This window comes from Meira miltonrushii (genome assembly GCF_003144205.1).
Source record: "Meira miltonrushii strain MCA 3882 unplaced genomic scaffold FA14scaffold_3, whole genome shotgun sequence".
NCBI classification, from domain to species: Eukaryota; Fungi; Basidiomycota; class Exobasidiomycetes; order Exobasidiales; family Brachybasidiaceae; genus Meira; species Meira miltonrushii.
Genome location: NW_020289945.1, coordinates 1,785,993 through 1,812,715, shown reverse-complemented (window position 1 = coordinate 1,812,715; position 26,723 = coordinate 1,785,993). Strand labels below are relative to the sequence as shown.

The 26,723-nt window shown below is 43.7% G+C and overlaps 13 protein-coding genes across 13 annotated transcripts; 7 read left to right on the top strand and 6 right to left on the bottom strand.

Moving 5' to 3' along the window:
- Positions 1 to 304: 304 nt before the first annotated feature.
- On the top strand, positions 305 to 4,192 carry FA14DRAFT_123696 (uncharacterized protein; the record flags this gene model as incomplete). Its single annotated transcript, XM_025496594.1, has 1 exon — positions 305 to 4,192. One exon carries the CDS (start codon positions 305 to 307, stop codon positions 4,190 to 4,192), a length of 3,888 nt encoding a protein of 1,295 aa, XP_025354208.1.
- On the bottom strand, positions 4,174 to 5,738 carry FA14DRAFT_185399 (uncharacterized protein). Its single transcript, XM_025501454.1, has one exon. The coding sequence runs from the start codon at positions 5,579 to 5,581 to the stop codon at positions 4,340 to 4,342; it is 1,242 nt and encodes a 413-aa protein (XP_025354207.1). The 5' UTR covers positions 5,582 to 5,738; the 3' UTR covers positions 4,174 to 4,339.
- Positions 5,739 to 7,063: 1,325 nt separating this feature from the next.
- Positions 7,064 to 9,239, top strand: FA14DRAFT_161531 (catalase-like protein). Its single transcript, XM_025499163.1, has one exon. It carries the CDS (start codon positions 7,438 to 7,440, stop codon positions 9,049 to 9,051), a length of 1,614 nt encoding a protein of 537 aa, XP_025354206.1. The 5' UTR covers positions 7,064 to 7,437; the 3' UTR covers positions 9,052 to 9,239.
- A 145-nt stretch (positions 9,240 to 9,384) lies between these two features.
- FA14DRAFT_191015 (ICMT-domain-containing protein) lies at positions 9,385 to 11,812 on the top strand. The gene is made up of 4 exons (XM_025501837.1): positions 9,385 to 10,225; positions 10,289 to 10,369; positions 11,000 to 11,064; positions 11,393 to 11,812. The coding sequence occupies exons 1-4, from the start codon at positions 9,504 to 9,506 to the stop codon at positions 11,482 to 11,484; spliced, it is 960 nt and encodes a 319-aa protein (XP_025354205.1). The 5' UTR covers positions 9,385 to 9,503; the 3' UTR covers positions 11,485 to 11,812.
- FA14DRAFT_161529 (XAP5 protein) lies at positions 11,707 to 13,066 on the bottom strand. Its single transcript, XM_025499162.1, has 3 exons — positions 12,722 to 13,066; positions 11,966 to 12,652; positions 11,707 to 11,900 (listed from the first exon to the last, which is right to left on the bottom strand). The coding sequence occupies exons 2-3, from the start codon at positions 12,586 to 12,588 to the stop codon at positions 11,873 to 11,875; spliced, it is 651 nt and encodes a 216-aa protein (XP_025354204.1). The 5' UTR covers positions 12,589 to 12,652; positions 12,722 to 13,066; the 3' UTR covers positions 11,707 to 11,872.
- Positions 13,067 to 13,204: 138 nt separating this feature from the next.
- Positions 13,205 to 15,340, top strand: FA14DRAFT_161528 (uncharacterized protein). The gene has a single exon (XM_025499161.1). It carries the CDS (start codon positions 13,246 to 13,248, stop codon positions 14,851 to 14,853), a length of 1,608 nt encoding a protein of 535 aa, XP_025354203.1. The 5' UTR covers positions 13,205 to 13,245; the 3' UTR covers positions 14,854 to 15,340.
- A 2,668-nt stretch (positions 15,341 to 18,008) lies between these two features.
- Positions 18,009 to 18,868, top strand: FA14DRAFT_173641 (uncharacterized protein). Its single transcript, XM_025500492.1, has 2 exons — positions 18,009 to 18,261; positions 18,346 to 18,868. Exons 1-2 carry the CDS (start codon positions 18,061 to 18,063, stop codon positions 18,784 to 18,786), a joined length of 642 nt encoding a protein of 213 aa, XP_025354202.1. The 5' UTR covers positions 18,009 to 18,060; the 3' UTR covers positions 18,787 to 18,868.
- A 386-nt stretch (positions 18,869 to 19,254) lies between these two features.
- Positions 19,255 to 19,975, top strand: FA14DRAFT_125230 (P-loop containing nucleoside triphosphate hydrolase protein; the record flags this gene model as incomplete). The annotated part of the gene is made up of 3 exons (XM_025496690.1): positions 19,255 to 19,597; positions 19,637 to 19,784; positions 19,855 to 19,975. 3 exons carry the CDS (start codon positions 19,255 to 19,257, stop codon positions 19,973 to 19,975), a joined length of 612 nt encoding a protein of 203 aa, XP_025354201.1.
- Positions 19,849 to 21,347, bottom strand: FA14DRAFT_66165 (Dihydroorotase). The gene has a single exon (XM_025502663.1). The coding sequence runs from the start codon at positions 21,313 to 21,315 to the stop codon at positions 20,158 to 20,160; it is 1,158 nt and encodes a 385-aa protein (XP_025354200.1). The 5' UTR covers positions 21,316 to 21,347; the 3' UTR covers positions 19,849 to 20,157.
- A 160-nt stretch (positions 21,348 to 21,507) lies between these two features.
- FA14DRAFT_161526 (uncharacterized protein) lies at positions 21,508 to 22,453 on the bottom strand. Its single transcript, XM_025499160.1, has one exon. The coding sequence runs from the start codon at positions 22,396 to 22,398 to the stop codon at positions 21,619 to 21,621; it is 780 nt and encodes a 259-aa protein (XP_025354199.1). The 5' UTR covers positions 22,399 to 22,453; the 3' UTR covers positions 21,508 to 21,618.
- A 295-nt stretch (positions 22,454 to 22,748) lies between these two features.
- Positions 22,749 to 24,314, top strand: FA14DRAFT_161525 (uncharacterized protein). Its single transcript, XM_025499159.1, has one exon. It carries the CDS (start codon positions 22,882 to 22,884, stop codon positions 24,148 to 24,150), a length of 1,269 nt encoding a protein of 422 aa, XP_025354198.1. The 5' UTR covers positions 22,749 to 22,881; the 3' UTR covers positions 24,151 to 24,314.
- Positions 24,315 to 24,367: 53 nt separating this feature from the next.
- FA14DRAFT_180532 (uncharacterized protein) lies at positions 24,368 to 24,953 on the bottom strand (the record flags this gene model as incomplete). The annotated part of the gene is made up of 2 exons (XM_025501014.1): positions 24,368 to 24,493; positions 24,567 to 24,953. 2 exons carry the CDS (start codon positions 24,951 to 24,953, stop codon positions 24,368 to 24,370), a joined length of 513 nt encoding a protein of 170 aa, XP_025354197.1.
- A 274-nt stretch (positions 24,954 to 25,227) lies between these two features.
- On the bottom strand, positions 25,228 to 26,243 carry FA14DRAFT_161523 (uncharacterized protein). The gene is made up of 3 exons (XM_025499158.1): positions 25,913 to 26,243; positions 25,687 to 25,835; positions 25,228 to 25,605 (listed from the first exon to the last, which is right to left on the bottom strand). Exons 1-3 carry the CDS (start codon positions 26,057 to 26,059, stop codon positions 25,452 to 25,454), a joined length of 450 nt encoding a protein of 149 aa, XP_025354196.1. The 5' UTR covers positions 26,060 to 26,243; the 3' UTR covers positions 25,228 to 25,451.
- Positions 26,244 to 26,723: the final 480 nt, after the last annotated feature.

Here is a 26,723-nt window from a genome sequence, read left to right as displayed (position 1 = left end):
ATCTGATAACGAATATAATCAATCCGAATCAGACTCACGATCATCGCTCATTGAACCTGATCAAATCATTTCTTTGGCCGATGATGACGGTATGATATCTAATGCAGAGCTAGAAGCTGATGTAGTGGATACAGCAATGGAAGCGGTCGAAAAGGATGAAGAGAGTGGTCCTCCAGAGATCATGCGACCTGTTTCACCTCCTGCTGTATTGCAAGATGGATCACCAAGTGGCATTATACAAATGTCAGAGAATGAAGCTGGCGCAGTACCTGTATTGAACGATCATCAAAGCCAGGCTGACTTTATGCCTGCACAGCAGCAACATCAACAGCAACAATACGACAGTGGACAGCAACAGCAACAAAATCATGATCAAGATGGAAATAATCAACCATCGCAAGGCCCATTGGACGCAATTACTTTAGGACAATTGAGAAATTTGATCAATGTTCAAAGACCAAAAGCACGCCATTACTCCTACCCAACAGACGCAGATTCAGATTCGTTGCCCATGGAAATCGATGAATTTTACAGTTATGTAGAAGCTCCACAGGTGACCGAGAATCGTGAAGCATGGGAGGAATGGTGCGAGCTACTGTCAAAGGGAGAAGGCGGGATCTCTTCTAATCACTCAGCAGAAGCTTCAGAAAAGCCTTCAGAGACATTTGGCGGCGCTTTAGGACTCGGTCTGGGCGATGGATCGCAGGGAGATGAGCCCAAGGATGCACCAAACCGAGATCGATCAGAGTCAGAATGGACATCCTTGCCCACCTCTAGCAGAAGGAAGCGCATTCAATCACTGCTTTCACTATTGGAGGTGAAAGATCCAGTCGCAAGACAGAGAGCTTCTAGAGCCCTTTTGTATCTGCTACAAGGGAGCTTTGGTGATACACAGGGTCCCGAACATCAGTTGAGCTGGATTTTGGAAAATGCCCGAATGGTGCGAGCGTCTGGAGGTCTAGGCGAAATTTACAGCGCTTTCAAGATTGCTAGCTGGAAGCATGATTGGCTCAGCTCTTTACCGGATCATATCCCTTCCAGTGAAGCAGCCAAAGAAGGCGAGCCTGTCCCAGAACCCTTGCTTACTTGGCAAACCAAGTTGGAATATCTTGACGAAATCAATCTCGAATTGGCTTTGCATTTTGCACAACTGTACATTCTAGTGGAAACACAACGAGGTGAAGAAGAATGGGGAGACGAACTGATGAGTCTGGATCCACCATTGCCGATTTATCTCTTTGGCTTGGTTGCAGCTTTACGGGAGAAGAACGCAAAAGGATACCCCGTCAAGAAATTGTTGCTGCTTCTATGGAAGACTATTTTGGCCACGTTTGGGGGACTGAAGCAGGCATCTCGATGCAAAGAACTTGCCAGAGAGCTAGAAGGCTTGCCGCCCAAACCACCACAGAAAACCGTTGGTCGACAGAAAGGTGTAGTGACAAAAGCCACTCCTCTCGATTTGCAAACATTCCAGGATGAAGTTGCGGTCAAGTATCCGACATACTCCTCCGCTACACGAAAGCCTGGAGACTTGCCGTATGACAAAATTGCTTCGGCCGTTGCACCCATTCCACCTCGTAAAACAATGGCTTCGACAGGTGATGTCAATGGTGCGAATGGAGCGGCAGGCTTCCCCGGTACGCCGGCCCCTTCACCTCCTCCATCGCCCAAGCCTAATAAGCAAAAGTATCAAACAGACCAAAGTCGACCATTTGTCTTTCCGTATAGCAAATCAGTTCAAGGTCCTCGTATGGTGCCTTACTCCATCGAAGAAGCAAGTAAGCTATACAGAGAGAATATGTATGTGAGCCTGGAATTATGGCAACTGTGGCGTTTGCGAGAAGAATGCATACACGAGGAATCGGGCGTTGCAAGTGCTGCTGATGGATCTAGGATGGGCTTTGGATCATGGGAGAAAGAAATGCGACGGATCGAGACGAGCATACACGAAGGTGCCTCATCTCAAGGAAGCAGAAGTCCAACATTTACGGATGGAGCAAGTTTCACTGCCGGACAAGGACCTGGTGGTATGGGCGGTCAGCCAAACCAAAACTCCTTCAGATCCCGCGGAGAGCCAACGTTGGACAGATTAGAAGCATTGGAGAGAGAACTTGATGCAGAATTAAGCCGTGTCGAAAGCGATCACATGTTGGCAGTTTTGGACAATTCCCGTTATATAAATACCATCTCATCTTTGCGTCAGAAACGTGCTGATGCACGTCGATTGCAAAGGGTTGATATTCTTTATCGAGCTGTTTTGCCGCATCTTCAGAGCAGTGTAATTGTTCTGCTCAAACTACTATTGGCCACCGTCACGCAGCAGAATAGCACAAATAGCCCTTACTTCCAAGCATTGGCAGATGGAATTGCTATCGAAGACGCACCTCCTCCGACTTTGGAAGATATCGATATCGTTCGTCATCGAGAGATCACCTCGAAGGCTATCAGTGGTATCCTATTGTTGCTTTTGAAATGGTTCAAGGTAAGCCATATCATGAAATTCAACTTCTTGTCGCAATTGTTGGTTGATAGCAACTGCTTATTGTTGATCTTGAAGATGTTTGGCTTGACAGAGATCAACAATCAGGTCAAAGTTGTCAACGAGATTCCAAATTTCAACTTTTTCCGATTCTGCGAATTAAATTGCGGTCAGGAGCCTAGGAAGCCAAAGCCAGAGGATACAGTGATGGCCAAGCAGCCTTTCGAAGGTCTACCCAGTCCGCCGATGGGATTGACGCATCTAAACTCCACTATCGAAGACGTTGAATTCATGGATCGTTACTCGTTCAGAAACTTCTTTGCAGGATTGAACTTTACTCGTATCCTGCAAAAGCTGACGAAACGCAAAATCCACAGAATCCTACTATTGGTTCAATACAAGAGTAGTGCGATCCTTAAACGTACACTCAAAGTACCACATCCTGACCTACAGCTGTATGCACTCAAGGTGATCAAAAATCAAGTGCCTTTCTGTGGACGTAAATGGAGACAAGCAAACATGAAAGTCATCACGGCAATCTACTTGAATTGTAGGCCAGACTTGCGTGATGAATGGCTGAGCGGCGCAGATATCGATGGTGATGTGGAAGAGAGTTTACCGCAAGAGCAAGCTTTGAGAGGTTTGGTGAAATATTATAATCAATCACGCATTGGCTCGCCGTCCAGTCATGCAAACGGCTTGACTGGCCAACAAGGAAGCCAATCAGGGCATGGTCATAAACGATCCATCAGTACAGGTATCAATGCAGGTCAATTGCCAGACGGTCTGGCCGGTGACGCTCAGTCAAATGCAGCCTTTTTCAATGCTGCAGGAGCGGGTGGTAATGTGAACGCAGGTCATACTCAACCGACGATGCCTGCTTCACCTTCTGCACTCAACCGACCCAATTTGAACTTCTTTGAGAGTGAGACTTTACCGCCTTTGCGTAGAGGAGCAGAAACAACGGCTGGCACTCGTCGTTACATTCCTGATGATCTTTTGGACGGATACCTAGATGATTATGAGGACATTCTTGGTGAAGTGTTTGGAGAAGGAGATTCATCCATCGTTGGCAATACGGCAAATAGTATGGGAGGTCAAGATGAAGATGGACAATGGCACGGATTGAGTAATGAAGGCAGTCAAGCAGCATGGGCACGATTGAATGAAATCTTGGGAGACAATGAATCCATTCCTGATTCTGAAAGTGTTCATTCTTTAGGCTCTTACGGTGAAGGAGCAGAAGGCGGACGTGAAGGTATAGAAGGCGAAAGAATGAAATCTCCCGAGATGGCTATTCGAAGAAGAGAATTGGAAGAAGATGAATTGGAAAATGGTGCGCAAACATGGGAATCTTTAAGTCCGATTGCGATCAACACTCTATCATCTTCTAGACCTTCTACGCCAGGCTCACCACATCATAGTAGGAGGAGATCGAGTAATGATGGTAGTCCGGGAATGTTGCTGGACAGTACAGACCTGTCCAATTCAGGTCTGGGCCTTCGAAAAGGATCCGACTCTAGCCCTTTGAGGCCGGTCATGAGCTTTGGACCAGAGATCCTGAACGATGATGCAGAGCAAGGCAGCGATCCAATCCTCGCTGGTGTGGCAATTGACGATGAAGAGGAAGAAGAAGATTTGATTGGTACAAATCAAAGACCTGAGCCAAAAGCAGGAGGCATTGATGAAGTGGAACATGTATGGAATGTATGATCTCCAGTGAAAATCAATTCGAAACAAATTTTATTCGATAAAATTTCGATCAGAAAACATGCGTGTGCGCTATAGATACAAAAATGTGCTTGTGTAATTACAAAGTGTGCTGAAAAAAGATGGTATGCTTTATAAAAGAATGGTCTATCAGAAGATCGGATCGGAATCTTCATCTTCGAGAGGAGGTGATGATGGAATTTGACAATATGGACTTTCGTCAATGATCGGAGTCGAAGGAAGCTCCAATGTCGGAGGTGGAAAACGTGGCGGAGGAATTGTGTTGGATGAACGTGAAAGGCGGGAAGAAGTTTTTGGCCTACGTGTACGGTCTGGAGGTGGCGGTCCCGTGAATGTTTGTTCGCCAATCGAAGGCAATCTCATCCTACATTGTCGTAACTTTTCACTAAAAGGTGCAATATCCACCGTATGAATTGCATCATCGAATCCTAAACTTGAAATTTCACTCCATTCAGCTGTTGTCGCGGAGGAAGAAGAGGATCCACGCATCGAATAAAGGAAAGGTGAAGGTGGAATGTTGTCCTCCGTTGTTGAACAAGTCCATGTACTCTTTGGACTGCCTTGAGACACGGGCTTGCGTTCTGGGCTGTATTTTGCAATTTCCTCTTCAGTGGGAGAAGAAGAGATTGGTGGTAGATTATCAGCTCGTTTGCCATTCAGACGTCCTTTGGGAGCACGTGGCGGTGATGACATTGTGCGAGGTCGTCTGGGCAAGTGGAAATCTTGCCTTCGCGCTTTTGGTACATTTGATTGTGAGAGTCTTGCATCGTATGAACGATTGAAGCTTTGATGATCAAATTTGCCTTTATTGTTCATATCCAGGATCATTATTGCTTCTTCGGCAGCCCAAAATTCTTCACTTGGAACGGCACCCAAGCGCCATGAAGCGATCCCTAATGTTTCATCTGCATATTTTTCAGAGTTGAATGATTCTGGGACATGAAGATGGGAACCGTATTTGCTGTTTGGATGAGCATCATTAACGCTCATGCGCGCTTTACTTCGTTTGCTGCTTGAAAGTGACAAACTTGAAAAGTCAAATGTTTTATTTGAGGCAATCGTTTCCTTACTTGATCTTCTAGACATGCTTCTTGATGTTGCTCTACGAATCGTTGAATCTTCTTTGAATGGGTTCATGCGAGAGAAATTTGCACGAACTTTGGCAAATGGGCTAGTTGGTATGTCTCTGTCATGGTGATTTGTTGAGTTTGATTGTCTTTCTAAATCTCCTAACTCCAAAAAGGATTCAGGAATGTCAATGTAGCTTGGCCGTTTATGTTGTTGTGATGATCCAGCATCCCTTTGTCGTGGTGCGCCAAGGTTGAATTCGGATTTGTCTAAATCTCTGATAACATCTTGAAAGCGTAGCATGACTAGCTAGGATGCTTTCGATGTGTTTGGAATGGTGTTCGGTAATTAGAAGAATGAATGCTGAAGAATGAAAGGGAGAAGGAAGAATGTAAGTGATGGTGAAGGGAGAAAGAAGGGTTTTGATGTATTGTGAGGGGAAACTTATGCATCGTCCGTCCGAATGATTACAAGCATATGCAGCTAAATCAAAACCAACACTCGTCACTCGACAGATCACTCCAATTGTGCAGTCTTTTTTCTGTCGATCACACATGAAACTTCCCTTTACAAAGCGGCGGATTCAAATTCTCCTTATGAAACTTCCGTAATGCAGGCACAAAAGTAGTCAAATGTGCATCAATGAACAAAGCAAGTTGTTGTTGTTCAAAAATCAAGTACGGCGTACATGCCGAAGGAAGGACAATTTCTTGTTTAATTTCCTTTTTTTTTTAATCCTGCATTTCAAGATGCAAAGCCCGAAAGTCCATGATTAGATGGAGGACATTCAATTACGCCGCTCGGATCAAGGAGGTTTATGATAATTTATCAATTTTGATCCTCTTAGGCGTTCTTGGCGTAAATAGGGTGTATCACAATTTCCTCCTCTTCATCAAAAAGAAAAGTGGAGACAACTTATTCGCTCAAAAAAGAATGAAGCATTTATTGTGATTTGCTCTTGAACTTGCAAAGAAGATGTTTCTATTTCTGTTTCAACACTTCAGAAAGTGTGACTTTATCACTTTGAACATGATGCTTTTTCTTTTCAATCTTCCCACGCTTGAAAGTATGAAACAAGTATGCATGAAAAACACCCATCAACACTCATCATATGCGCTCATACGATGGCGTCAAATTAGTAAGGGTCTTTTTCGGAGGATGAAAGGCCGAAATGGTCCTATTGATGATGATGAAGCTGCTGTTTTGGGTTTTAGTTTGTTTACACATCGGTGTATCATCTTCCTTTTCATTTGTTTGGAAAGATGATTGAAGTGATTTATCTCATTAACAATGAACTGCAGGCACCAGTGACATTAATGTGCATAATCCAAGCTTTGGTCACATGAATTGATATGACACGAAAATCGAATTCAATTTTGATCAATAGCATAAATGAGTATGTCAGGGTCACTTGCGCTCGGTACCTTTTCATCCGTTACACCATTAATCAGGGTTTGACTAACGCTCAGGCCGTCAACAGAGCAAAAGCGGCTAAGACGATTGACATTGCTCTGATTGGCCGCTTACCTCATTTCGCTCTCATTCCGGTACCGACTGAGGTGGCTTTGAAAGAGTGTCGGATTAATTGGATTAATTCATCTGATTTGACAGCTGTAGCCAGGCTGATCTGTTTTCGAATGTCTGCTTTCTCCCTTTTGTGAGTTGGCCTAACTCCTAAACATCAAGCACTTTTACGCCTTCCTATTGCACCTTTTTACTGATAACCTCCTTTTAGAACAGTTTACGCCTTCTTTTTCTCGGTCACCGTACTGTTTCAAGAGTTTGCTCCGTCTTTTTAATTATTTTCTCCGCAATTATCCCATATCTTTCCCTTTGACGGGCTATTGCCTCCTAATATGAGGAGAATGATTGGCTACCTGGCATGGCTCCTTGAATCGAGTAGGGTCACAATAATTACTCCGCTTCCAAAGAAAAGTTCTCATCCTAAATATATCCCAAGGAATTCAAGCGGAAAAACAATTGTATCAAGAATGCCTTTAGCAATAGGAACATATAAAGGAGACCAAATTAGACAACGCCATATCCTCCCCCTCATCCTTCTCCCTTTTTTTCGTTTTCCCCCTCCCAATTCCAACCTATTTAATCTTGCATTTTGAACAATACTTTTTTTCACTCTCACGACCAACTCTCATTTCATCATGAAGACCAATCTTTTCCTTTGCCTTCTTTTGGCTGTTCTCCAATCTGCATTCTTGGCAAATGCTGATTCTATGAAACAAAAGCGTGGCGGTGGTGATACTTCCACCATTGACTTATTCGCAGGTCTCAAATTACAACAAGCTCAATACATGACCGACAAATCAAACAGTCCAGGTTTTACAACCGAAAATGGTGCACCTTCTTCAGGTTACTTTAACATTCAACGTGCAGGCCAAGATGGTCCATTGTTGATTCAATCAACTCAAATGCTGGATTCTTTGGCTCATTTCGTACGTGAACGTATACCAGAACGTATCGTTCATGCTCGTGGTTGGGGAGCTTGGGGTAAATTTGAAGTTACGACTGATTTTGCCGAAAAGTATAGTTTCGCTCCTGCATTCAAAAAAGGTGCAGTTCATCCAATCTTGATGCGTTTCTCAACCGTTGGTGGTCAATCTGGTAGTCCAGATGCCGCAAGAGACCCTAGAGGATTCGCAATTAAGATCAAGACCAAACAAGGTGTTTTGGATTGGGTTTTCAACAATACCCCAGTCTTCTTTATCAGAAACCCATTAAAGTTCCCTGTTTTCATTCATACCCAAAAGACCAATCCTCAAACAAATGAACGTGATCCTAACATGGTCTTTGATTATCTCTGGCAAAACCCTGAAGCATCTATGCAATTCATGCGATTGTTCTCCGATTTGGGTACTCCTTATGGTGCTCGCCATATGAACGGTTGGTCAGGTCATACGTACCGATTGGTAAAACAAGATGGTTCATGGGTTTATGTTAAAGTGCAATTGTTCACCGATCAAGGTATCAAAAACTTCACTGCAGCTGAAGCTACCCAAATCGGAGGTGAAAACCAAGAGTGGGCAACCAAAGATTTGTTTGATTCAATCGAAGCAAAGCAATATCCTTCTTGGACCGTCAAATTCGCCGTCAAGACTCCTGAAGAAGGTAAGAAGTACCGTTACAACGTGAATGATTTGACAAAGGATTGGCTCGATGCTACATGGTACGAGGTCGGAAAGATGACATTGAACCAAAACCCGAGAAACTACTTTGACGAAATTGAATCATCCCACTTCAGTCCAAGCAACATGGTTCCAGGTTGGGCTCCAAGTGAAGATCCAGTTTTGCAATCCCGTCTGTTCTCTTACAATGATGCAGGTCGTTACAGAATTGGTTCAAACTACAACAAACTTCCTGTCAATTGCCCTTTCAACACTGTAGGCAACTACGATCGTTCGGGTGTGATGCCAGTAACGGGTGACTATGGTAATCAACCAATTTATCCATCCAGTGCAGGAACATACAAGCCTGCATCGAAGGATGAAACAGTTGCTCCACTCATCAAACTTTACAACAATGCCACCATCGAGACATACGTTGGCGAAGCAACTGATATCGATTACGAACAACCACGTTACTTCTACCAACACTTGAGCGCCAATGACAAGAAGAATTTGCACAGCAACTTTGCCGGCGCAATGTCAAAGGTTACACAACCAAACGTTGTCTCAAACGTGATCAAGATGTTCAACAAGATTGACCCTAACCTTGCTAAAGGCGTTACTGCTGCTATTGCCGCTGCCAAGAAGGGTTAATAGTTCATTTGGCTCTCTCGAATGATTTCTCTTTTTCACTCTGGCTTCCATCTTTTTACGATCCCTTTTCATTAGTTTATATTTTCTTGATTTCCTGATTCTTCATTGTCATCCGTCTTTTCACTGTTCATTTTCAAAGGGTGATATTTCGACAGCTTGCATGTTAGAGAGAGTATGTGAGGGTAAGGTGTATGCATACTTTGGGCCTGTTCTTGAATGCGTTAATGAGAAGTGTTGCTCTTTTAGCGTGACGCAAGAAATGCTTAAATTTGGAAAACAGGCGTAGTGCCCAAAACTTTAGCTTTCTCACTTTCCCTTTGTTCTCCTCTTCATCATTGATACACCGGCATTGAAGAACAAAGGGATGTTAGGAGGCAATTTGGCAAGATCGGATAGATCTTCATTTTGATCCGTGCTGACTTTCTTCCGAACCATCATCTCAAGCTGTCATTATGAAAACTCACTCTACTACCAACGGCAAGACTGCAACCACAGACATGAATGGAAGCAATGGGAATGGTGTCGATGCTGCACATCCTCTTGCCGGTCATGCTCGAACGACAGCCAATCAAAAGACGACGCAGCCATCAAAGAAGACTCGCGGCTGGATCAGCTGGCTATGGTCACCTGGAACATCGACTCCGATCCCTGCCCATCTATCTTTGGCAGCATTGAGGATTGCATTGACAGCATTCTTTCTCGGAACATTAGCCGGTCTAGTGTTACCTCAGGCGTTGAATATCATCTCTAATCTGACCCATTGGGTACTTCGGTCTCCTTCATCGAAACTTGAAATAGCTGAACGACAGAGTCCGTTTTCGTACAGTCAGCTCCACTTCTATCTTCTAGCATGGGCCACATTCCATCTTTTGGAGTTTGTCATCACAGCACGCTACAATGCTACTCGATTGTTCGCAGATAGCTTTTTGATCTCTAATGGGATCACGTATCATTTAGCCCACCTTTTTGGCTTAACGGAATTCATTTTGGAAGCTCGATTCGCACCACAAGGATTTAAATCATTTGCTTGGTATACCGTTCTTGGAATGATGATGATTCTCATCGGCCAAACGATTCGATCCTTAGCAATGGTTCATTGTGCTGACAATTTCTCACATGAGGTAGCAACCCGCAAACGTGATGATCATAAGCTGGTCACAGACGGCATTTACCGGTGAGTGTATGCAGCTTGTACCAGCTCAACAAGAGACATCTCTGACATTTCTCTCTCCCACAGCATCTCTCGTCATCCGTCATATGCAGGATTCTTCTACTGGGCCCTTGGAACACAAATCATGCTGGGCAATCCTTTGAGCGTGTGCGTGTTTACCATCATCCTATGGAGATTCTTCCGCTTCCGTATCAGGGATGAAGAAGTTCATCTTACATATTTCTTTGGAAAGGCATATACCGATTTTCGCAATCGTACTCCCACTCTGATCCCTTTCATTCCTTAACTGATGACTGCAAAAAGGAAATAATTTGTATACTAACTTTGTAGAACGAATCATAAGTCAAGAAGCAACCTCCAGAGTGAACCTGCATATCCGATAAGATAAGAAGCTTTCGATCACGTGAAGCTATAATGCAATCCATCAATTCAGACTTGCGTTTGCAATTCGTGGTTACAGAAGAGGTGCGCCCAGCAAACACCATACACGTGAAGTAAAGAGAGGTGCCGCAAGCGCGCTGCCTGACCCAGCGCTGCCCAAGTCTGTTTCAAGCTTGAGAGGTGTGTACGCCCAGGACACCCAAGCCTACAATCCTTGAACAGAAGTTCTGAAGTTGAAGTTGCGCTGCTTGTGTGCAAGATGAGGTAGTTAGAGAGAGAGAAACCTATGCTGATTCTCAACAGCTTTGATTGTACAACCTTTCTCACCACCATTTACCGAATTTAATTTGCAAAGATGGCCAAGTCAAAGAACCACACTAACCATAACCAATCGAGCAAAGCTCACCGTAATGGTATCAAGAAACCCAGAACCAACAAGTACCCAAGCTTGCGTGGTGTCAGTGAGTATCTTTTTGTTGAATACAATTACGATTATGGCAAATAGGGAAGGGCGAAGGGTGTAAAGTGCTGCAAAAGAGAGAGAGAAAAATGGCAAAGCCGCCGGTAGATTCATTCGAAACCTCGAAAGACATGGCAATAACTAAGAAACATTCAAAGGTACACGACCGACCATCCGTACGAACTTGAGTGACCATCCGTACGAACTTGAGTTTCATCAACTTTACCCGCTCTTTTCTTTCTTGACGCTCTTCCCGATTGCCTATATGATCGTCTCGAACTCAACTTGGATCTATTTACTGACCTTTATCTCCCATCTTCACTCAACAGACCCCAAATTCTTGAGAAACCAACGTTACGCCAAACACGGTACTGAAAAGGCAGTTCGTGAATTCCGTGCCGGTGCTCGTCAAACCGCATAAGTTTGATCTTTCTTCTTCGGATACGACAATTGTTCATTTCGACGATTCAAATTATATGCCACATTCACCTTTGACATTCGATCGCATGCTTCTCAGGCATTTGTAACATCACTCAACAAAAACCTACAATTTCCATCAAAAACGTATATTACTACAGTTCGCACTGTCGTGCGTTATTCACATGCAATCGCATATGTGGGCTTTCATTGCCTTTTAGCATCTCATCTAGACTGGCCGATAATCTCGAAGAATTGCATTGGATAGGCTTGGGCATCAGATTCGGGTGTGAGGAGATTGTGATGGTATTGTACAGAATTGAAGGTACACTGAACAGTGATGGGTAGTATACAGTTGAGGAATTGACGATGTGGAGCACGGTGGGGGCAGATCATTTGCTGCGATCGTGAATGGTGTAACTGTAGGGAAGATTTAGATGGTTAGCATGGATGATGTCACACACAGTCCGGATTTGCATACGTACTTTCCGTAATCCTTGCCTGGTTCAAAGAGTTCCCATCGACTGGCGGGAAAGATGTGTTTGTTGCGATTATACCAGCTTCTTTCGACGACTTTGCCTGCATGACTTTCATCTTTTTCCACAGTTGCGTCTGAGACCAAGCGAACATCATCGTGAACGTCAAAGTTGAACAAAGGTCCAGATTTTCCACGAGCTTTGCTAATGATGAAATCGTAGAAGCTAAAATGATGAGGAATGATTAAGTCTTCCTTGATGTACATCAGACTGTCCACAGTGATACCTTTTAATTCAGGTATTTGTTGTCTGCACTTTTCCAGAAAAGATGCAATCGAGTCTCCTTTCTTGCATTGAACGGATTTACGATGACCACTTCCGTCCCAATAAGAATAAGTGATTTCCACATTTTCTGCTTTCATGATCTCTTGTTCACGTAACCATTTCTGTCGTAATGTTTCGCGTTCTAAACGATCTTTTTCTTCCCTTTCTCGATCTGGTAAGAAGCTCGTATCTACTGCTGGATTCTTCAAGTTGTTTCTCTTGGCTTCCGGTTTGCCAGTCTCGCCATTTATCAGCTTTGCTTTCTTTGTTGCAGGCCCAATCTCACTCTCTTCTTCCTCATCGTCCATTGAGAAAGACAATTTAGACTTTGCATTTTTTTTATTCTTCTTTTTCTGTATCTTCTCCTTTGCTCTGATGGTATTAGGGCATGCAGAAGTCAGCATTGGCACATTCCATATCTATGGCCGCCTGAATACTCACTTTAATTCATCCGTCTGTGCTGCTTCTCTTCTCTTTTGTTCTTCAAGGGCTTCCCTTCGTTTTTTGAAATCTTCCGCAGTTACCAAACCAACTGTTTCTTTTTTGAGTGTTTCTTCTATACTTTCACTCTTTGTTGTAAATCGATCAGAAGATGCTTGTTTGTTTAACTTTTCCGATGCATTTGTCACTTCTGCTCTTTGTCTTTCGTATTCGTCCATCATTTGTTGACGTGCTTTGGTGTGCTTGTCTGCCCTTCGAGCCTCGCTCTGAGAGGATGCCATCTTGGGTCAAAATCCCAAGATATGATAGGTGACAATGTGTGACCAAGGGAGTGAGTTCTCTCAGTAGAAGGAAGTCAACCAACACTTTCTGTCTTTGGCCCGATTCCCTTTCTTTTAGCCTAGGCAGTCAATCCCCCACGGCGCGTTTCCGGTTAAGCTTATGCTTTTCAACCGACATCCACTATTCACACATTCGCGTTGACCTCTCACGACATTCATACCACCAACCATCCACAAACAAAAATGTCAGATGATCGATCATCAAAAGTGGCTGGACCAAGTAGCCAAGTGATGGCAAGGCCAGTAATTGGAGGGTTGGACGGAGGAAGCACATCAACCGAAACCACTCAATCTTATGAACGTTTTTGGCAAGCTGCTAATGAAGCAGCAGAACCTGCACAAAATCGCATAAGGAGAAGGTTACCACACTTCCCTTCACCGCCTCTCAGAATTCAACGAGTGTCACAATTGGATGCCGAACTCTTGGATGCTGAATTGACATCAATGTTATTAGAACCTTTGAAAGCCGCTTTACGGAATATACGGTTAACCTTACCTACAACCTTGGAACCAGAATTACTCTTGGCATTAAGGCTGGCATTGTACAAGTTCAGTATTTGGGATAGAGGGGCAACGTATGGTGCAATGCTACAGAACTTACGTTATCGTAACGAATGGGCTCATTCGGGAGGATTACAATCCACTTCAAAAGATGCCCGACTTTGGCGTGTTCAATTGATCTTGTATCCGACTTTGACAATCTTGCTTCCATATCTGCATACAAAGGTTGAACGTCAAATGAGTAGTATGAGCTTCTCAGATTTGCCTTCGACCGATATTCGACGCAAGCTTTCCGTCGGTTTGGATCGTGCTCAAAGGGTTTACTCCGCTTTGACATTAGCAAACTTTTTAGCTTTCCTTAGCGATGGAAGGTATAGGACATTAACAGATCGGATGCTTGGAATGCGTTTGACATATGCTCAACGGACGATGAACAGGAACGTCTCTTTCGAATTCCTCAATCGTCAATTGGTTTGGCATGCATTTACCGAATTCCTTCTATTCCTCTTACCACTCGTTCGACCAAGAAGAATATTGAGAACGTTGATGCGTTTATCCACTCATCGTTGGATCCTTGCAGCTTGGCTTGCCGTCTTACCTCGATTCATCAGTAAACGTGTAGGGCTGTACAAAGATGATAAAGGTCGTGCTCGTATCAATTTGAACGCAATCTTGCCTGCTAGTGTAGTTGGCAATTTGAGCGGGTCTTCAAACGGTGCTGTAGCGATTGCCAAATACCCTGATTTACCACAAGGTGTCTGTGCGATTTGTTGGGAGAACTTAGAGGATCAAGCGGGAATCAGAACTGCCGGACAATCTGTCGTACGATCTGGTATTCAACTTCCATCTTTGGATCCAACTGATCCAAGCAGTAATCCTTTACCTTCTAGTGGTGCTACATCTTCTTTGCCGATAGATGGAGCAGGTCGTCCGATTCAACCTCGTGGGCTCGCTGCCCGTACGACAAATGCACTTTCTGCAATGACTTCTTCGAGCGGTTTGGCTTATGCAGATGCATTAGTCCATACACCTTATCGTGTTGAGCCTTGCGGTCATACATATTGTTATGTCTGTGTTGCCGGAAAGCTATTAGCAGAAGAAGCTGCTGAAGAATTACAAGAAACAACAGACGAAGATGATCAAGATGCAACACAACATGCAGCTTGGCATTGCTTACGATGCGGAAGCGGTGTTCGATCCACACGTAGAGATACAGGGAATCTTGTTTTGGAGAAGGATGCAGGCAAAGAGGAGAAGGCTAATGACGATGAAGCAGAAGTGCAGGCTTGATAATAGCAATCTGAACAGATACCCGCAAACATGTACAATGCTCGTAATCATGAATAAATTTGAATGCATTGCTAGGTTACTTGGCAAATATTGAAATGGAGATTATCATAATACATGTGTTTTTGTTGGCATTTAGTCATTAATTCGTTGCCGTAACACGGCGTTGGCGACTGGAAACTCTTGTAGGAGCAGCATCAGTTGTTGGGGTGTTGCGGGTTGCCATTCGTTTTGGTTCAGCTTGTACTTCCTTTTGCGGTGTTTTGTCAGGTGATGACCTGGATGGCGTTTGACCGTTGGTGTTGAGTGACTTGAGTGTAGGTGTGGATTGTCTCGAGGTTCGACGAGGCTCGCTATTCTTGATGGCTTCAACCTTGCTGTGCCGAGGTGAAATACGCACAGGAGTGGCTTCTTTCACATTCTTCTTCACAGAAGAAGGAGGCGTTCTCTTTCCAACCTCTTGCGTCTTTGTTTGATCAACTGTTGTCAAGGCCTGTTCAATTGCAGTCTCTTCGTCTATCGATGGCGCAGATACGCTCTTGACCGTTGTGGATGAATTGGTGAGTGATGGCTGGGACACTTGTGGCACAACAGCAGCTGGTTCTTCATCTGAAACCGTGAGGATGGGCAAGTTGCGCGAGGAAACGGGAGAGGTTGTTTCGATGTGAGCTCTCTTTGCAGGTCGATCTGGGATATCTTGGTTACTGCTTGGAGGCTCAGTACGCTTCAATGCAATCGGTGAGAGATTGACATTCGCAGCAGGTGCTTTTGAGCTTGGTGATCCTCGAATGCGAGCATCTTTGGGACTAGACGAAGCTCTCTTGAGCGGAAGGACTCTTTGCTCTGGTGTACTGTGCCGCATACTTTTTGAAATGGCTTCTTTGTTGGCCACAGCAGACTGAGCGTGGTTTCCCTTTGGAAATAATGATGCTAGGAATGCTTGCGTATTTGGATTGTAGGAGCTTTCTTGTGCTTTTGCAGTTCCGCTGCCTTTTTGTTGAGGATTAGAAGAGATGGTAAGACGCTGAGGCGAGATGTCCTTCTTCTCTTGGACTGCGGCACTTGGTCGAGTATTGGGTGCATTCAATCGAGTCTTGTTGCTCGCTTCACTAGCCTTCGAATCACTTGCCTTTCGTTTAAGGGTTGGCATGGGTGGGTGTGATTTGGTGGTGTTGCCATATGTCATATTGTGCAGCATCTTTGCAGCCCGAGCCATTGCCTCTGCCTTTGTATTTCCATCCGATGATGGTTGTGCATCTTTAAAAGGTGGAGAGATTTTTCCTTTTCCTTCATTTTTACCTCCTTCCCTTCTCCATTCTACCATAATAATACGAGAGAACTTCTCCAAAAAGTCTGCACATTGTCCTTGTGGGCTGCTTGGACCGAAGAAGCCGCGGATATTACACCACATTTCATTCAAATCTGAAGAAAAAGCAGCATAGACGTTCTCTTCCCCGTATCGTTGCTCATTCAGCTTTTTTGCGAGGATAGGGAAATCGAGAACAGGCCTGTTATGCTGACGTAGGAAGTGCACGAATTGAATGTACGTTTCATCGTATTCGATTGATTGGCGAAAGAATCTGTTGGATGGATGGCCCCTGAGAGCATCAACGATTGAGACCATACGCTGATACGAATCATGAATGCGAGATTTCTTCTGCAGAGATACGTTCTTGTTCACTTCAGAACTTTGAGTAATGTCATTTTGTGAAGGCTCCTCTTTGTTCTGTGGTTGTTCATTCTCCTTATTTTGTGTCGCAGCAGACATTTTGCCTTCATCTTCCTTCACCTTATCGGTTTGTCCAACTGTCTGCTCTTGCTTTGATGTTCCTTCTTCACTCTTATCGCTTCCCAATGGTACCATCCATTCTTTGTTGGATTTCTGTGCACTTCTGATGTTCCTAGTCGGAGAAGCAATGGGCGAAGAGTTGATCTGCTCTTCGTCAGAGTGGTTTCGGTTACCTGAAAATGGAGGAGATGTAACATCTGCCTTTTTGGTTGTCTGATCAAGACTAGCAGTATTTGTCTCTTGGTGATCGTGTTGAGCTGTTTGTGGCGAAGTGTCGGCCTCCTTGTCGGCAGTGGCTTTGTCTAGCTTAAAGGGATCATCATTGCTCGAGTCTTTCACCTCTGATGCTTTCATGGCAGCCTTTTTCCTTTCTTGTTCTTGTTCACTTAATACTCGACGGGAGTGCTCTGCCCTTGCTGTAGCACTATAGCGATATTGACGAGCACTTCCGACACTTGAGTTGAAGTAACTCAAGTTGTCAGTGCTCCTGTTTGCTTTTTCGTCCTTTGATAGGACAGAGGCATCCCATCGGACACCTCTTGCAATTCGATCATAGCTTCCACTTGAACTACTTCCGCTACTATTGACTTGTTGTAAAAGTTCTTCTGCTGCTTTTGACGGTTGTCTTAGGCTGCTGCGAGGTGTGTTTGCGGTCCATTTGAATGTGAGCACCTCCCGTTCGTTCAAGAAGGGTAGCACATCTGGCATCAAGATTGCATCATTACTCAAAAGTATATGTGCTGTATGATTGGGCGGGACCGGGAATAACTTGGTGGCCTTTTGCACAAGTTCCTGAGGAGGCATAATTGAATGAAAGTCAGCATCGATCTTCTCATAGCAAAGCGGATTAAATACTCACATCCAATGATCCAGGCAATCCTGTGAAGTAACTTTTGGAATCAGGCGTTGGCCCTTTGATGATGATCGCCTTTCCGTTCATGGTACCCTTTGCTGGATGGGTGCAGAACAGGCGATGGTTTGTGTGAGAAGGATGATGATGATGTGGTGAATAGGATAAATGCACTTCATCTATGCATTCAATCATCTTTCTGCCTTTGTTCTGCCTTTGCTTGCATGTTCTGCTTGCTGCCTTTTGGATTGAGTTAATTGGCATCTTCAATACAATCTACACGCTTGTTTTTAACTTCAGGCAGGGAAGGAGTATATGAATAAAATTGAATAACCATCTATTGGAAGGTCGTGTAGCGCGGCGCGTATACTGATTTTGTGCTCTATCTCATTTTTATTAAGCGTGTAAAGAGATGGTGTTTCGTGTACGCGCTTTGACGCGATCTAGCACGCGTGGCCCAAAAAAAGTCAAAAAGGAAGTGTGCATCACACGCTCAAGCTAGAGAGATCAACACCATCACAACACCAAACATCCAACCCATACATTGCAATACATCCTCAAAATATTAATCATGCTAGCTTCAAAATCATCATACGATAACTCTCATGACATTCGCATTCATCGCTTTAATGACGCTCTCGATAAATTCCTGGAACTGATTGATGAAAGAGCAACGAACAAGAACTTTCAGACTGCATTACCCCATCTAGATGCAAATTTGTTGGATAGCGCCCGCAAGCAATTTGTCTTTCACTTGAAAGATGCCATAAAGGTGAGTAAAAAGCAGCGATCATGCCACTAGGTCGATTTCACATGTGCATATACTGACTCAATACCACCCCTTTCCTCAACTCAGATGGAAAAAGATCGTCTGGTGGACAGCTATACCTTACGCGACAGATTGGCAGAGCTAGAATATCTTACACAAGAAGCAGATAGAAGGAACGAAGAAGCCAGACAGAGAGGTGTAGCCACATCAACCTTGTACAAAGACGCATGGCGTTCGAATATGGACTTGAATACAACCCTACGAGCACCAGAGATTCCACAAAGACGACAAAGGCTAACGGAAATGGAAGAAGAATGGGAAATGCTAGAACAAGAAATTGCAGAAGAGAGAATCAAACTGCAAAAAAGTGTTGAGCTGGAAGAGCAAAGGAGGAATGCAGCTAGACAGGCTTTGAATTCTTTGGATGAGACGTTGAACGGATTGCAAACGTCCAAGAATGAAGAAGTGAGATTGCATAGTACTTTGAATATGCTCATGCAGGGTTTGGGACCTCGTGGAATAGCTTGACGTTAGACCACCTGCCGAATTCTTTTGTATTCTACTGTATTTCTAGCTGTGTTAATTGGTATACCCTTGCTGCGAGTCGGCGTATTGTGTAACATCAAAAGGGTCCTGTGTGATTCTTTATAGCTTGTCTTCATACATTAATTCTTCTTCCCCTATGAGTATAATAAGATGAATAGTCATCTCTTTGTTACTGTTCATCATCAGCCTTTATACTCCACATTTGTCAACCGATCAAGCACACGCAGTGTAAACTTGACGCGCCGCCTAGAGTGGTGTGTGTTTGAGTTTGGCCCCCCCTTTTTCCTAAGGACACTTCACCCGCATTTTTCGGTGAATTGAATACAATTACAGCCTCAAGCTCTAGAATCAATTTGTGCCTGCATGCAAGCAAGCAAGCAAGATCTCGTATGAGAATTACACGCGATCACCCACAACCATCACATCATCACCACCTTTTGGGGGGCAAATATGGCATCTCTGCAAATCCCATTCTTATCTCCTCTGATCTCATGGCTTTATTCGATATTCTTTCAAAAACATTTGGAGATATGCGTGTTGGGATTACAATCTGCCGGAAAGACTTCTCTAGTCAACTTACTTGCGATCGGACAATTTAGCGATGAAATGGTTCCAACTGTTGGATTTAATATGCGTAAAGTCAAAAGTGGAAATGTTGCAATCAAAGTATGGGATATTGGTGGTCAACCTAGATTTAGATCTATGTGGGAAAGGTATTGTAGAGGTGTTTCGGCAATCTTGTTTGTCGTGGATTCGGCCATTCCATTGCCTTATTCGGAAGGAGCAAAGACAAGTCAAGATTCAAGCTCGAATAAAGGAGCAGCAGCACAAGATCAACCGACTAATCCATGGCTAGTTGCAACTGATGAGCTGCATTCACTTATGACAAGACCGCAATTGGCTGGTATTCCTCTACTAGTCTTAGCAACAAAGAATGACGTAAAGGGAGCAGTGAGCGCGGAAGAGGTGATCAGGGTAATGTGAGTAAGAAGTGGATGACACCATGGTCTGGGCATTGATTGCTGACAGATAACCCCTTTCCTTGAATAGGCGTCTGGAGACAATCTCTAATCGAGAGGTATCTTGTTATTCTATTAGCAGTAAGAGACAAGTGAATATTGACGTCACTTTGCGATGGCTGTGCGCTCGTAGCCCTTCCAGTGCAAGGTAATCGTTGGCACATACGCACACTCTCATTCATCCTTTGATACCCTACGACTGATCAAAAAAGGCATCCTAACTCTCATCATCACAAGCTTCATTTGGCCAAAAAAAAGTGTACACTGTAAGATTCAAACATGCAATTCTATCAAATACAACGGTATTCCTATAAGGGCTTTTGTGCAGATTCATTTAGGCAATTATCCACCCTAATTGCTTGCCTGACCAGAATGGTACGACTTGAATCTTGCCTTTTTCGCCATCTTTGATTTGTGCATGTGCATCTAATGTATAACTTCCTGGTACTATAGCCCGCTGGTCTTGCGAGGATGAATCAACTTTATGTAAAGTGACTTTCCTATTTAGACCGTCAAATTTGTAAAACCGACGAGCATTATCAGAAACATACGAAGACAACCTGTCCAAAGCACCAAAAGAATCAAGCAAACTTGCACATAAAGGCAAAAGGATAGCCGATGTATAAACCCCAGCCGCACAACCGCAATTCAGTGCAGCATGTGAAGATCCATGAGTAGATGCAGATGGGAGCTTTGAAGTGACCGGATGAGGAGCCGAATCCGAACCCAAAAAGAATCTTGCATGTCCTTCTGCGATTACTTTTCGTAAAGCTTTTCGATCATTGTACGTTTTTGCGACCGGTTTGCAAAAATGTAATGGTTTTCCCGCCCAATCATCAACGATTAATTCTAAATGATGTGGTGTGATTGTGCATGCTACCGTTTCTCCGCATTTCTTTACTGCTTCTACCGCAGCTTCGGTTGTTGCATGTTCCAAAACGATTCGAAGGTTAGGGAAGCGAGCGTGAAGGCTATGTAGATGTTGCAAGAAAGCAGCTTCTGCTGTCATGACTGTGATATTGTTCTCTTCATTACTTGGAACTTCTCCATGCAAGTTCAAAACCATATCGTGTTTTTGCATTTCATCAAAAACTTCGTAGTATGCTTCATAACTCTCGATTCCACCTTCGCTATTTGTCGTCACACCTCGAGGATAACTCTTTACGCCCATAATTCTTCTTCTGCCCGATCGAGGATGTTTGGTAGCTGCTGCTTTGGCAATCTCTTCTCTCGTGAGAGAAGGATGCAAATAAAGCGTTCCTACCAATTCAACATTCGAAGAAGTATACTTTTCCAATTCGTCCAAATATGCCAAACATTGATCAACCGAGGTGAGAGGCGGAACGGTATTCGGCATAACGTATGCCAGTGTCATCCCGCCTTGTTCTACGTGAGGCACGACCAGAGATGCCATTTCACCTTGTCGAACGTGAACATGCATATCCACGGGTGCATGTACCTCGATCGATTGGGGTGATGACTTGGTGGCCATTTTAGTGATTATTGTAGAATAGTTGGTTGTAAGAGAGGGAGTATTGATTCTTCCTAAAGTAAAACTTAAAATTGTTCCTTTGCTTAGCGTGAATCTTGCAGTTTTCTGTCACTTTACTCTAAAAACGCGACAATGAAGCACACGACATCACACCTTTCTCAATCTATGAAATCAGTCATCTGAAAGGTAGAATTTTATAACAGAAAACAATATAATGTATTAGCGGTTAAAGACAAAATGAGACAATGACAAGTTAAATTGGTCAGGTACAAAATTCCACGCTATATCCTAAGCCGAAAAAGCTTATTTCTTGTTTTTCTTGGCTGGTGGTTGATCATCTTCCTCTTCCAAATCGATCTCCTTGTCATCATCGTCATCATCTTCTTCGTCAAATTCCTCATCAAATTCATCATCATCATCGAACATATCATCAATGTCGATTGCATCTCCTGTGTAATACTCTAATGCACGAGGGTATAGATCGTTGATAAGTCTATCACCAATGTGAGCCACTGGTTCGGTTGTAGCTTCGAAGAAGGTTGAGAAGAAACTTCCAGGAGCGAGAATAGATGCTTCATCGTCTGCTTCGTTTCCATTTTCGATGTTGATCTTAGAAGGGTTCTTCTTGCTCAAGTTCTTTTCATCACTCTTCCAGTGGATTGTGGTCTTTGTTGTTTCTGATGTTTCAGCAAAGTCATAATCATCAGAGCCAAGAGGTTCAGCATCTTTTGCGGGAACGAACTTCTTTGACAATGTTTTATCGGAAAAGTATTCGTTGTCGTTGAAATCAAAGTGGATTGTGACTGAACGTGGATCTTTTGAGTCCCGATCGACACGGATTGCCTTTAAGCTATTTAAAGCTTCACGATCTTCATCATCGATGAAAACAGCAAGTCCTTGTGAGTTCATCAATGTTTTAGGCCAGAACTTTTCAACGCTGTTAATAATTTCATCACGTTCATCGAATAGAGGTTGTTGCTTTTCGATGGAATATTTGATGATATCAGCTTGAACGGCTTCGACTTTTTTCTCGTGTTTGTCAAGCTTATCTTGAACGGCTGGGTCAAATTCGTATGCTTCCATTTTTGCGAATGTAGGTGACTAACTGAATAGAAATGGGTATGGTTGTCTGGAGCGGAAAGACGAATCTCATCCATTCATCAATTTTTGCATCCACGAATTTTTCAAGAAGAAGAAGTGTGGATGGCGCGTGCGTTTTTTGAACTTTTTTTTAACTCAGACCAAAATATTACGCTGCTCCAGTGCCTGTCATAATGTTTTTCTCTTAAAAAACTTTACTTGAATTCCCATAGAGTCTACACGTGGGTGTCAATGTGTGTCTGTCTGTCTTTTGACCGCCCGCACTCGAACGCGCGAAAAGAGGCGAAAGGCCACTTTCCCCCATCAGCCATTGGCAAACGCTGGCTGACGTTCGAATGCGTCAATTCATACAAATATAGCCCACGCTAAAATAAGCAGCGTTTGAAAGGTGTGTGGAGACTTGCATACAATTTGACATCAACTTCAAACAATTGCACTACCACCATCACAACAATACGCAGCAAGATGGCTATCAAAGCAATCTCAGATGCAATCTCAGTGGCACTATTTGGAGCAGGCGGTGTCCCAGGCTTGAACGGATGGACTCCTGCTTCAGTCTATCTTGCCTGTGGTGCTTTACTCAAAACGATCCTATTCTTGCCGCCCGTTTTGATGATCTTTGATGCACCTTTTGGTAGATTCTCATGGAAAGATAGCAAATTAAACTTTCCCGGTAGACTGGCGTTCTCATTTATGGAATTGCCCGCTCCTCTCGTTTTCATTTTGGCACTTTCAACTCCTGATCAACTCTCACATGATTATCATGCCAGCAATGCTTCTGACCTTTTGAGAAAGCTAATCAATCCTAGCTTTGATCATTTAAAACAATTGCCTGCTGCTAATCTCATTTTAGCATCCTTGTTTGTGATCCATTACACACATCGAGCCATCTTACAACCAATCTTTGGACCTCCACGTAGTCCATCGCATATCATGGTCATCTCATCCGCTTTCATGTTCAGCGTAACCAATGGCTTCACAATGGGATCATGGATTGGGGGCCGTTCTCCTTCGCTACTTGTGCCTACATCCCTATTGTCCAGCAAGGCAGCAATCAAATCAGTCAAGACTGCAAGTTGGTTCGCTGGCATCTTACCTCGTTCAAAAGTTGCATCACCCGGTCTGGACAATAAGTCAATCGTGCCAATTGCTCAACCTGGCTTGTTGCCGGCGGGTACCTCTACTTTGATGCATCCTTTGTTCATCTTGGGTGTGCTAGGCTGGGCAATCGGATTCGCATCAAATGTGTATCACGATGAAATTCTATTCAACCTTCGCCGTCCAGAGAAACGTGGAGGTGGCCCTGCCGAAGGAACTCGTAGCAACATTCACAAAGCAGAAGCAAATGGATCGAGCAGCGAAAAGTTGGACTCGAACGACACCTCTTCAACAGGTCAAAGGTACGAGATCCCTCAAGGTGGATTGTATTCGTTGATCAGTTTTCCGAATTATTTCTCAGAATGGTTTGAATGGGCTTCGTTTGCTTTAGCGGCAATTTCTCAAACACCTTTATCGCCCTTGTCAGCCAATGCCGTCCCTCTAACTTTGATGGGAAGGATCGCACTTTTGACTGCCTCGGCTCCTGTTCTGTTCGTTTTGGTCGAAATTGCTTCTATGTTGCCTCGTGCCGTTCGAGGTCACCAATGGTACCACACCAAATTTGGCGTTGAAGGCGATAACAAGGGCGGACGTTATCCAAGCCAACGGAAAGCGGTCATTCCCTACGTTCTCTAGACCCGTACAGATTCTCATACCCATGCCAAGATTTCATATACCTTTTTTTTGCTTCCCCTATCTGCGGTTTCGTGCTTACTATTTGTCGCTCTAATACTGATCCGATTTTGCCGTTGTACAAATGCTATTGCTTTTTGTCAAAAATTATTGAAAAAAAAGGCAATGTTCTAAGAATTAAAAATACAAGTGTGAATGAATATGACTGCAAATTCCTGCTTTAAACCATTCTTTTTGTTCCGTCTGTATTGTTGCTTTGCGATGCTCGTCTCTGTTGAGCCCATACTTTCTCTTCATCGGATAATTGAAAGACGCTGAATGATTTCGTTCCGACAAGTCTGCGGATCTGTTGTGGGGGGAAGTAGAGTCAGTCAACTTTAAATTACGAACAGGTTGCAGATCTTATGGCGGCTACTCACTGGTGAAAATACATGTTCTCTTGGTCCATAATCATGAAATAAAACGATATAAACGCCCACAACAGCACTAAATATTCCACCGGCAACTTGCATTCTCCTTTGCCATCTTGCCGGAGGTGGACCTTCATATCGTTCAGGCATTGCAACCCGTCTAAAATACGTTTCTTTACGTTCTTGTGAAACTTGTTTAAGTGGTGGTGCTGTTGGATGTAATAAAGATTGGGGAGCTTGCCACATCGTTATCGGTTTAACAGGTTGTGCGTATGTTGTGGTTGTGTCTTCGGATTGGGAAGTAGTCCGATTTTGATCTTCGCCATTCTCTGTTCTCTTTTCAGTACTGTCGATCCCTTCGTTCTGCTGTCTAGCCTTTCCTTTTCCTTCAGCCATCGTATCAAAGATCACAAAGATGAAGTGTTTTCAGTATGATATGATGAGAAGGTGAAATGTTGAAATGCATTCATTCTCAATTAACTTTCTTAAGAAAGAGCTAAAATTCACGTGTAGCGCAAAGATTGACGATCTTTAAGATTAATCCTCGCTGCCATGCATTGCGCACGGGCATATCATCGATCAACGTCTGGGGAAATGCTGATGGCGAACAACTGAAGTGAGTTTCATATCAATTCTCGTTATTTCACACTCGCTCGAGCTTCGGTAGATGCTGGTAAATATTTCCTTCCGCATTCCCATTAGTAGCATTTGTGATGTAAAAGTATGAAAGAGCATATGTTCGCATAAGAGCGAACGCTAGATGTTGTAGAATATATGAAAGAAGGAACTGTTCGATGAGGACAGAGTGTTGAATCCAGTATTATACAGATGATTCAGCGAAAAGTTGAAGCAACGAAATAGGCACCGTATCCACAGGAAAGGAGAGTAGCACGTCTATTCGTCATCTTCTTCCTCTTCTTCTTCTTCTTCCTCCTCCTCATCGTCGTCTTCATCATCATCTCCAGTCTTTTGCTGCTTACTGGACTTGGAACCGTCTCCGCCAGCCTTGCGTTTGCTTCCAGATGTCTCAACAGCTATGTCGTCCTCACTGAAAGGTTAGGTAAGAGGGAGAAGCATTTGTTAGTAAACATTTGCGGATGTCTCGAGTGCTCATCTTTGCAATACTCACTCTTCGGCTTCAGCTTCAGCTTCTTCGTCTACATCTTCTTCATCATCGTCATCTTCCTCTTCCTCCTCCTCATCATCATCCCCTCCTTCACCTTCGTATTCTTCGTCATCTTCTTCATCTTCCTCTTCGTCGTCATCGTCTCCTTCCTCCTGTTATGGGGTGAGAGGATCAACAATCAGTAATCATGAAGCCACTTATACTGTACAGAATCGTTATTTCCACTCACGAAATCTTCATCCTCCTCGTCCTCTTCGTCTTCATCCTTTACTTCTTCACCAGCCTTTTGTTTGGCTTCTTGAGCGGCTGAACGAGGGTTCTCCTTAACTGCTGATTCTGGAGTATCATCCTCTGGTTTTGTTACGTTTGGAGCCATTGTGTTTAGTTTATATTTGTGTATGGAGCCTGGATGGATGGATGGATGCGGATGTTGTTGGTCTACGGACTTAAAGGTGTGATATTATTTGACAGTGTATGCGTGTGTGTGTGTGCTGGGAATGAATTACCGATCTGAATGTTCAGAAGGCAATATAAGCTGAATGATTATACAATGATGGTGGATGCAAAGCAAGATTGATAGATTCTCTTTCTTGAATATAGAACTATGAATGGGCAAAGTTGTGTAAAATGGAATGAATTGCATTAGATGGGGAAGTACAGGCGGATGTATGCTTTCCTTTGGTCAGAAAATGGGCGCCCTGCAGATGGGAACTTCACTACAGTTTTTGAGTGGCACCGAATCGGTACAAAACACGACAACTACTCGACTTGCCTTTATTCCCTTTTGCGAAGAATCAGACTTTTATGACATTCAAAATGCATCATGCAAACGTAACGTACACGATTGTTCAACTCTACACGAATGCATCGGATCAGTATCCTTCACTTCTTTTTTGACGCGTTTATTTGGTTTCGTTTCGCGCGCACGGTCTTCTTGCTTCTTCTTAAGCTCTCCACTACATGACACAATGAGAGAGGGCTTGTTCATTTTACGGCTGCTCCTGCCTAAGCTATGATGAGCTGGCTTGCTTTCTTGCTTT

Bases quoted from the DNA above. Each gene is read 5' to 3' on its own strand.
- FA14DRAFT_185399 (XM_025501454.1), bottom strand. From the start codon at position 5,581: ATGCTACGCTTTCAAGATGTTATCAGAGATTTAGACAAATCCGAATTC.
- FA14DRAFT_161531 (XM_025499163.1), top strand. From the start codon at position 7,438: ATGAAGACCAATCTTTTCCTTTGCCTTCTTTTGGCTGTTCTCCAATCT.
- FA14DRAFT_191015 (XM_025501837.1), top strand. From the start codon at position 9,504: ATGAAAACTCACTCTACTACCAACGGCAAGACTGCAACCACAGACATG. The intron at 10,226-10,288 runs GTGAGTGTATGC...TCTCTCCCACAG, and splicing joins GTCACAGACGGCATTTACCG to CATCTCTCGTCATCCGTCAT. The intron at 10,370-10,999 runs GTGCGTGTTTAC...TAACCAATCGAG, and splicing joins CTGGGCAATCCTTTGAGCGT to CAAAGCTCACCGTAATGGTA.
- FA14DRAFT_161529 (XM_025499162.1), bottom strand. From the start codon at position 12,588: ATGGACGATGAGGAAGAAGAGAGTGAGATTGGGCCTGCAACAAAGAAA. The intron at 11,901-11,965 runs GTACGTATGCAA...TCTTCCCTACAG, and splicing joins CCAGGCAAGGATTACGGAAA to TTACACCATTCACGATCGCA.
- FA14DRAFT_161528 (XM_025499161.1), top strand. From the start codon at position 13,246: ATGTCAGATGATCGATCATCAAAAGTGGCTGGACCAAGTAGCCAAGTG.
- FA14DRAFT_173641 (XM_025500492.1), top strand. From the start codon at position 18,061: ATGCTAGCTTCAAAATCATCATACGATAACTCTCATGACATTCGCATT. The intron at 18,262-18,345 runs GTGAGTAAAAAG...TCCTCAACTCAG, and splicing joins ACTTGAAAGATGCCATAAAG to ATGGAAAAAGATCGTCTGGT.
- FA14DRAFT_66165 (XM_025502663.1), bottom strand. From the start codon at position 21,315: ATGGCCACCAAGTCATCACCCCAATCGATCGAGGTACATGCACCCGTG.
- FA14DRAFT_161526 (XM_025499160.1), bottom strand. From the start codon at position 22,398: ATGGAAGCATACGAATTTGACCCAGCCGTTCAAGATAAGCTTGACAAA.
- FA14DRAFT_161525 (XM_025499159.1), top strand. From the start codon at position 22,882: ATGGCTATCAAAGCAATCTCAGATGCAATCTCAGTGGCACTATTTGGA.
- FA14DRAFT_161523 (XM_025499158.1), bottom strand. From the start codon at position 26,059: ATGGCTCCAAACGTAACAAAACCAGAGGATGATACTCCAGAATCAGCA. The intron at 25,836-25,912 runs GTGAGTGGAAAT...ACCCCATAACAG, and splicing joins ACGAGGAGGATGAAGATTTC to GAGGAAGGAGACGATGACGA. The intron at 25,606-25,686 runs GTGAGTATTGCA...CTAACCTTTCAG, and splicing joins GCTGAAGCTGAAGCCGAAGA to TGAGGACGACATAGCTGTTG.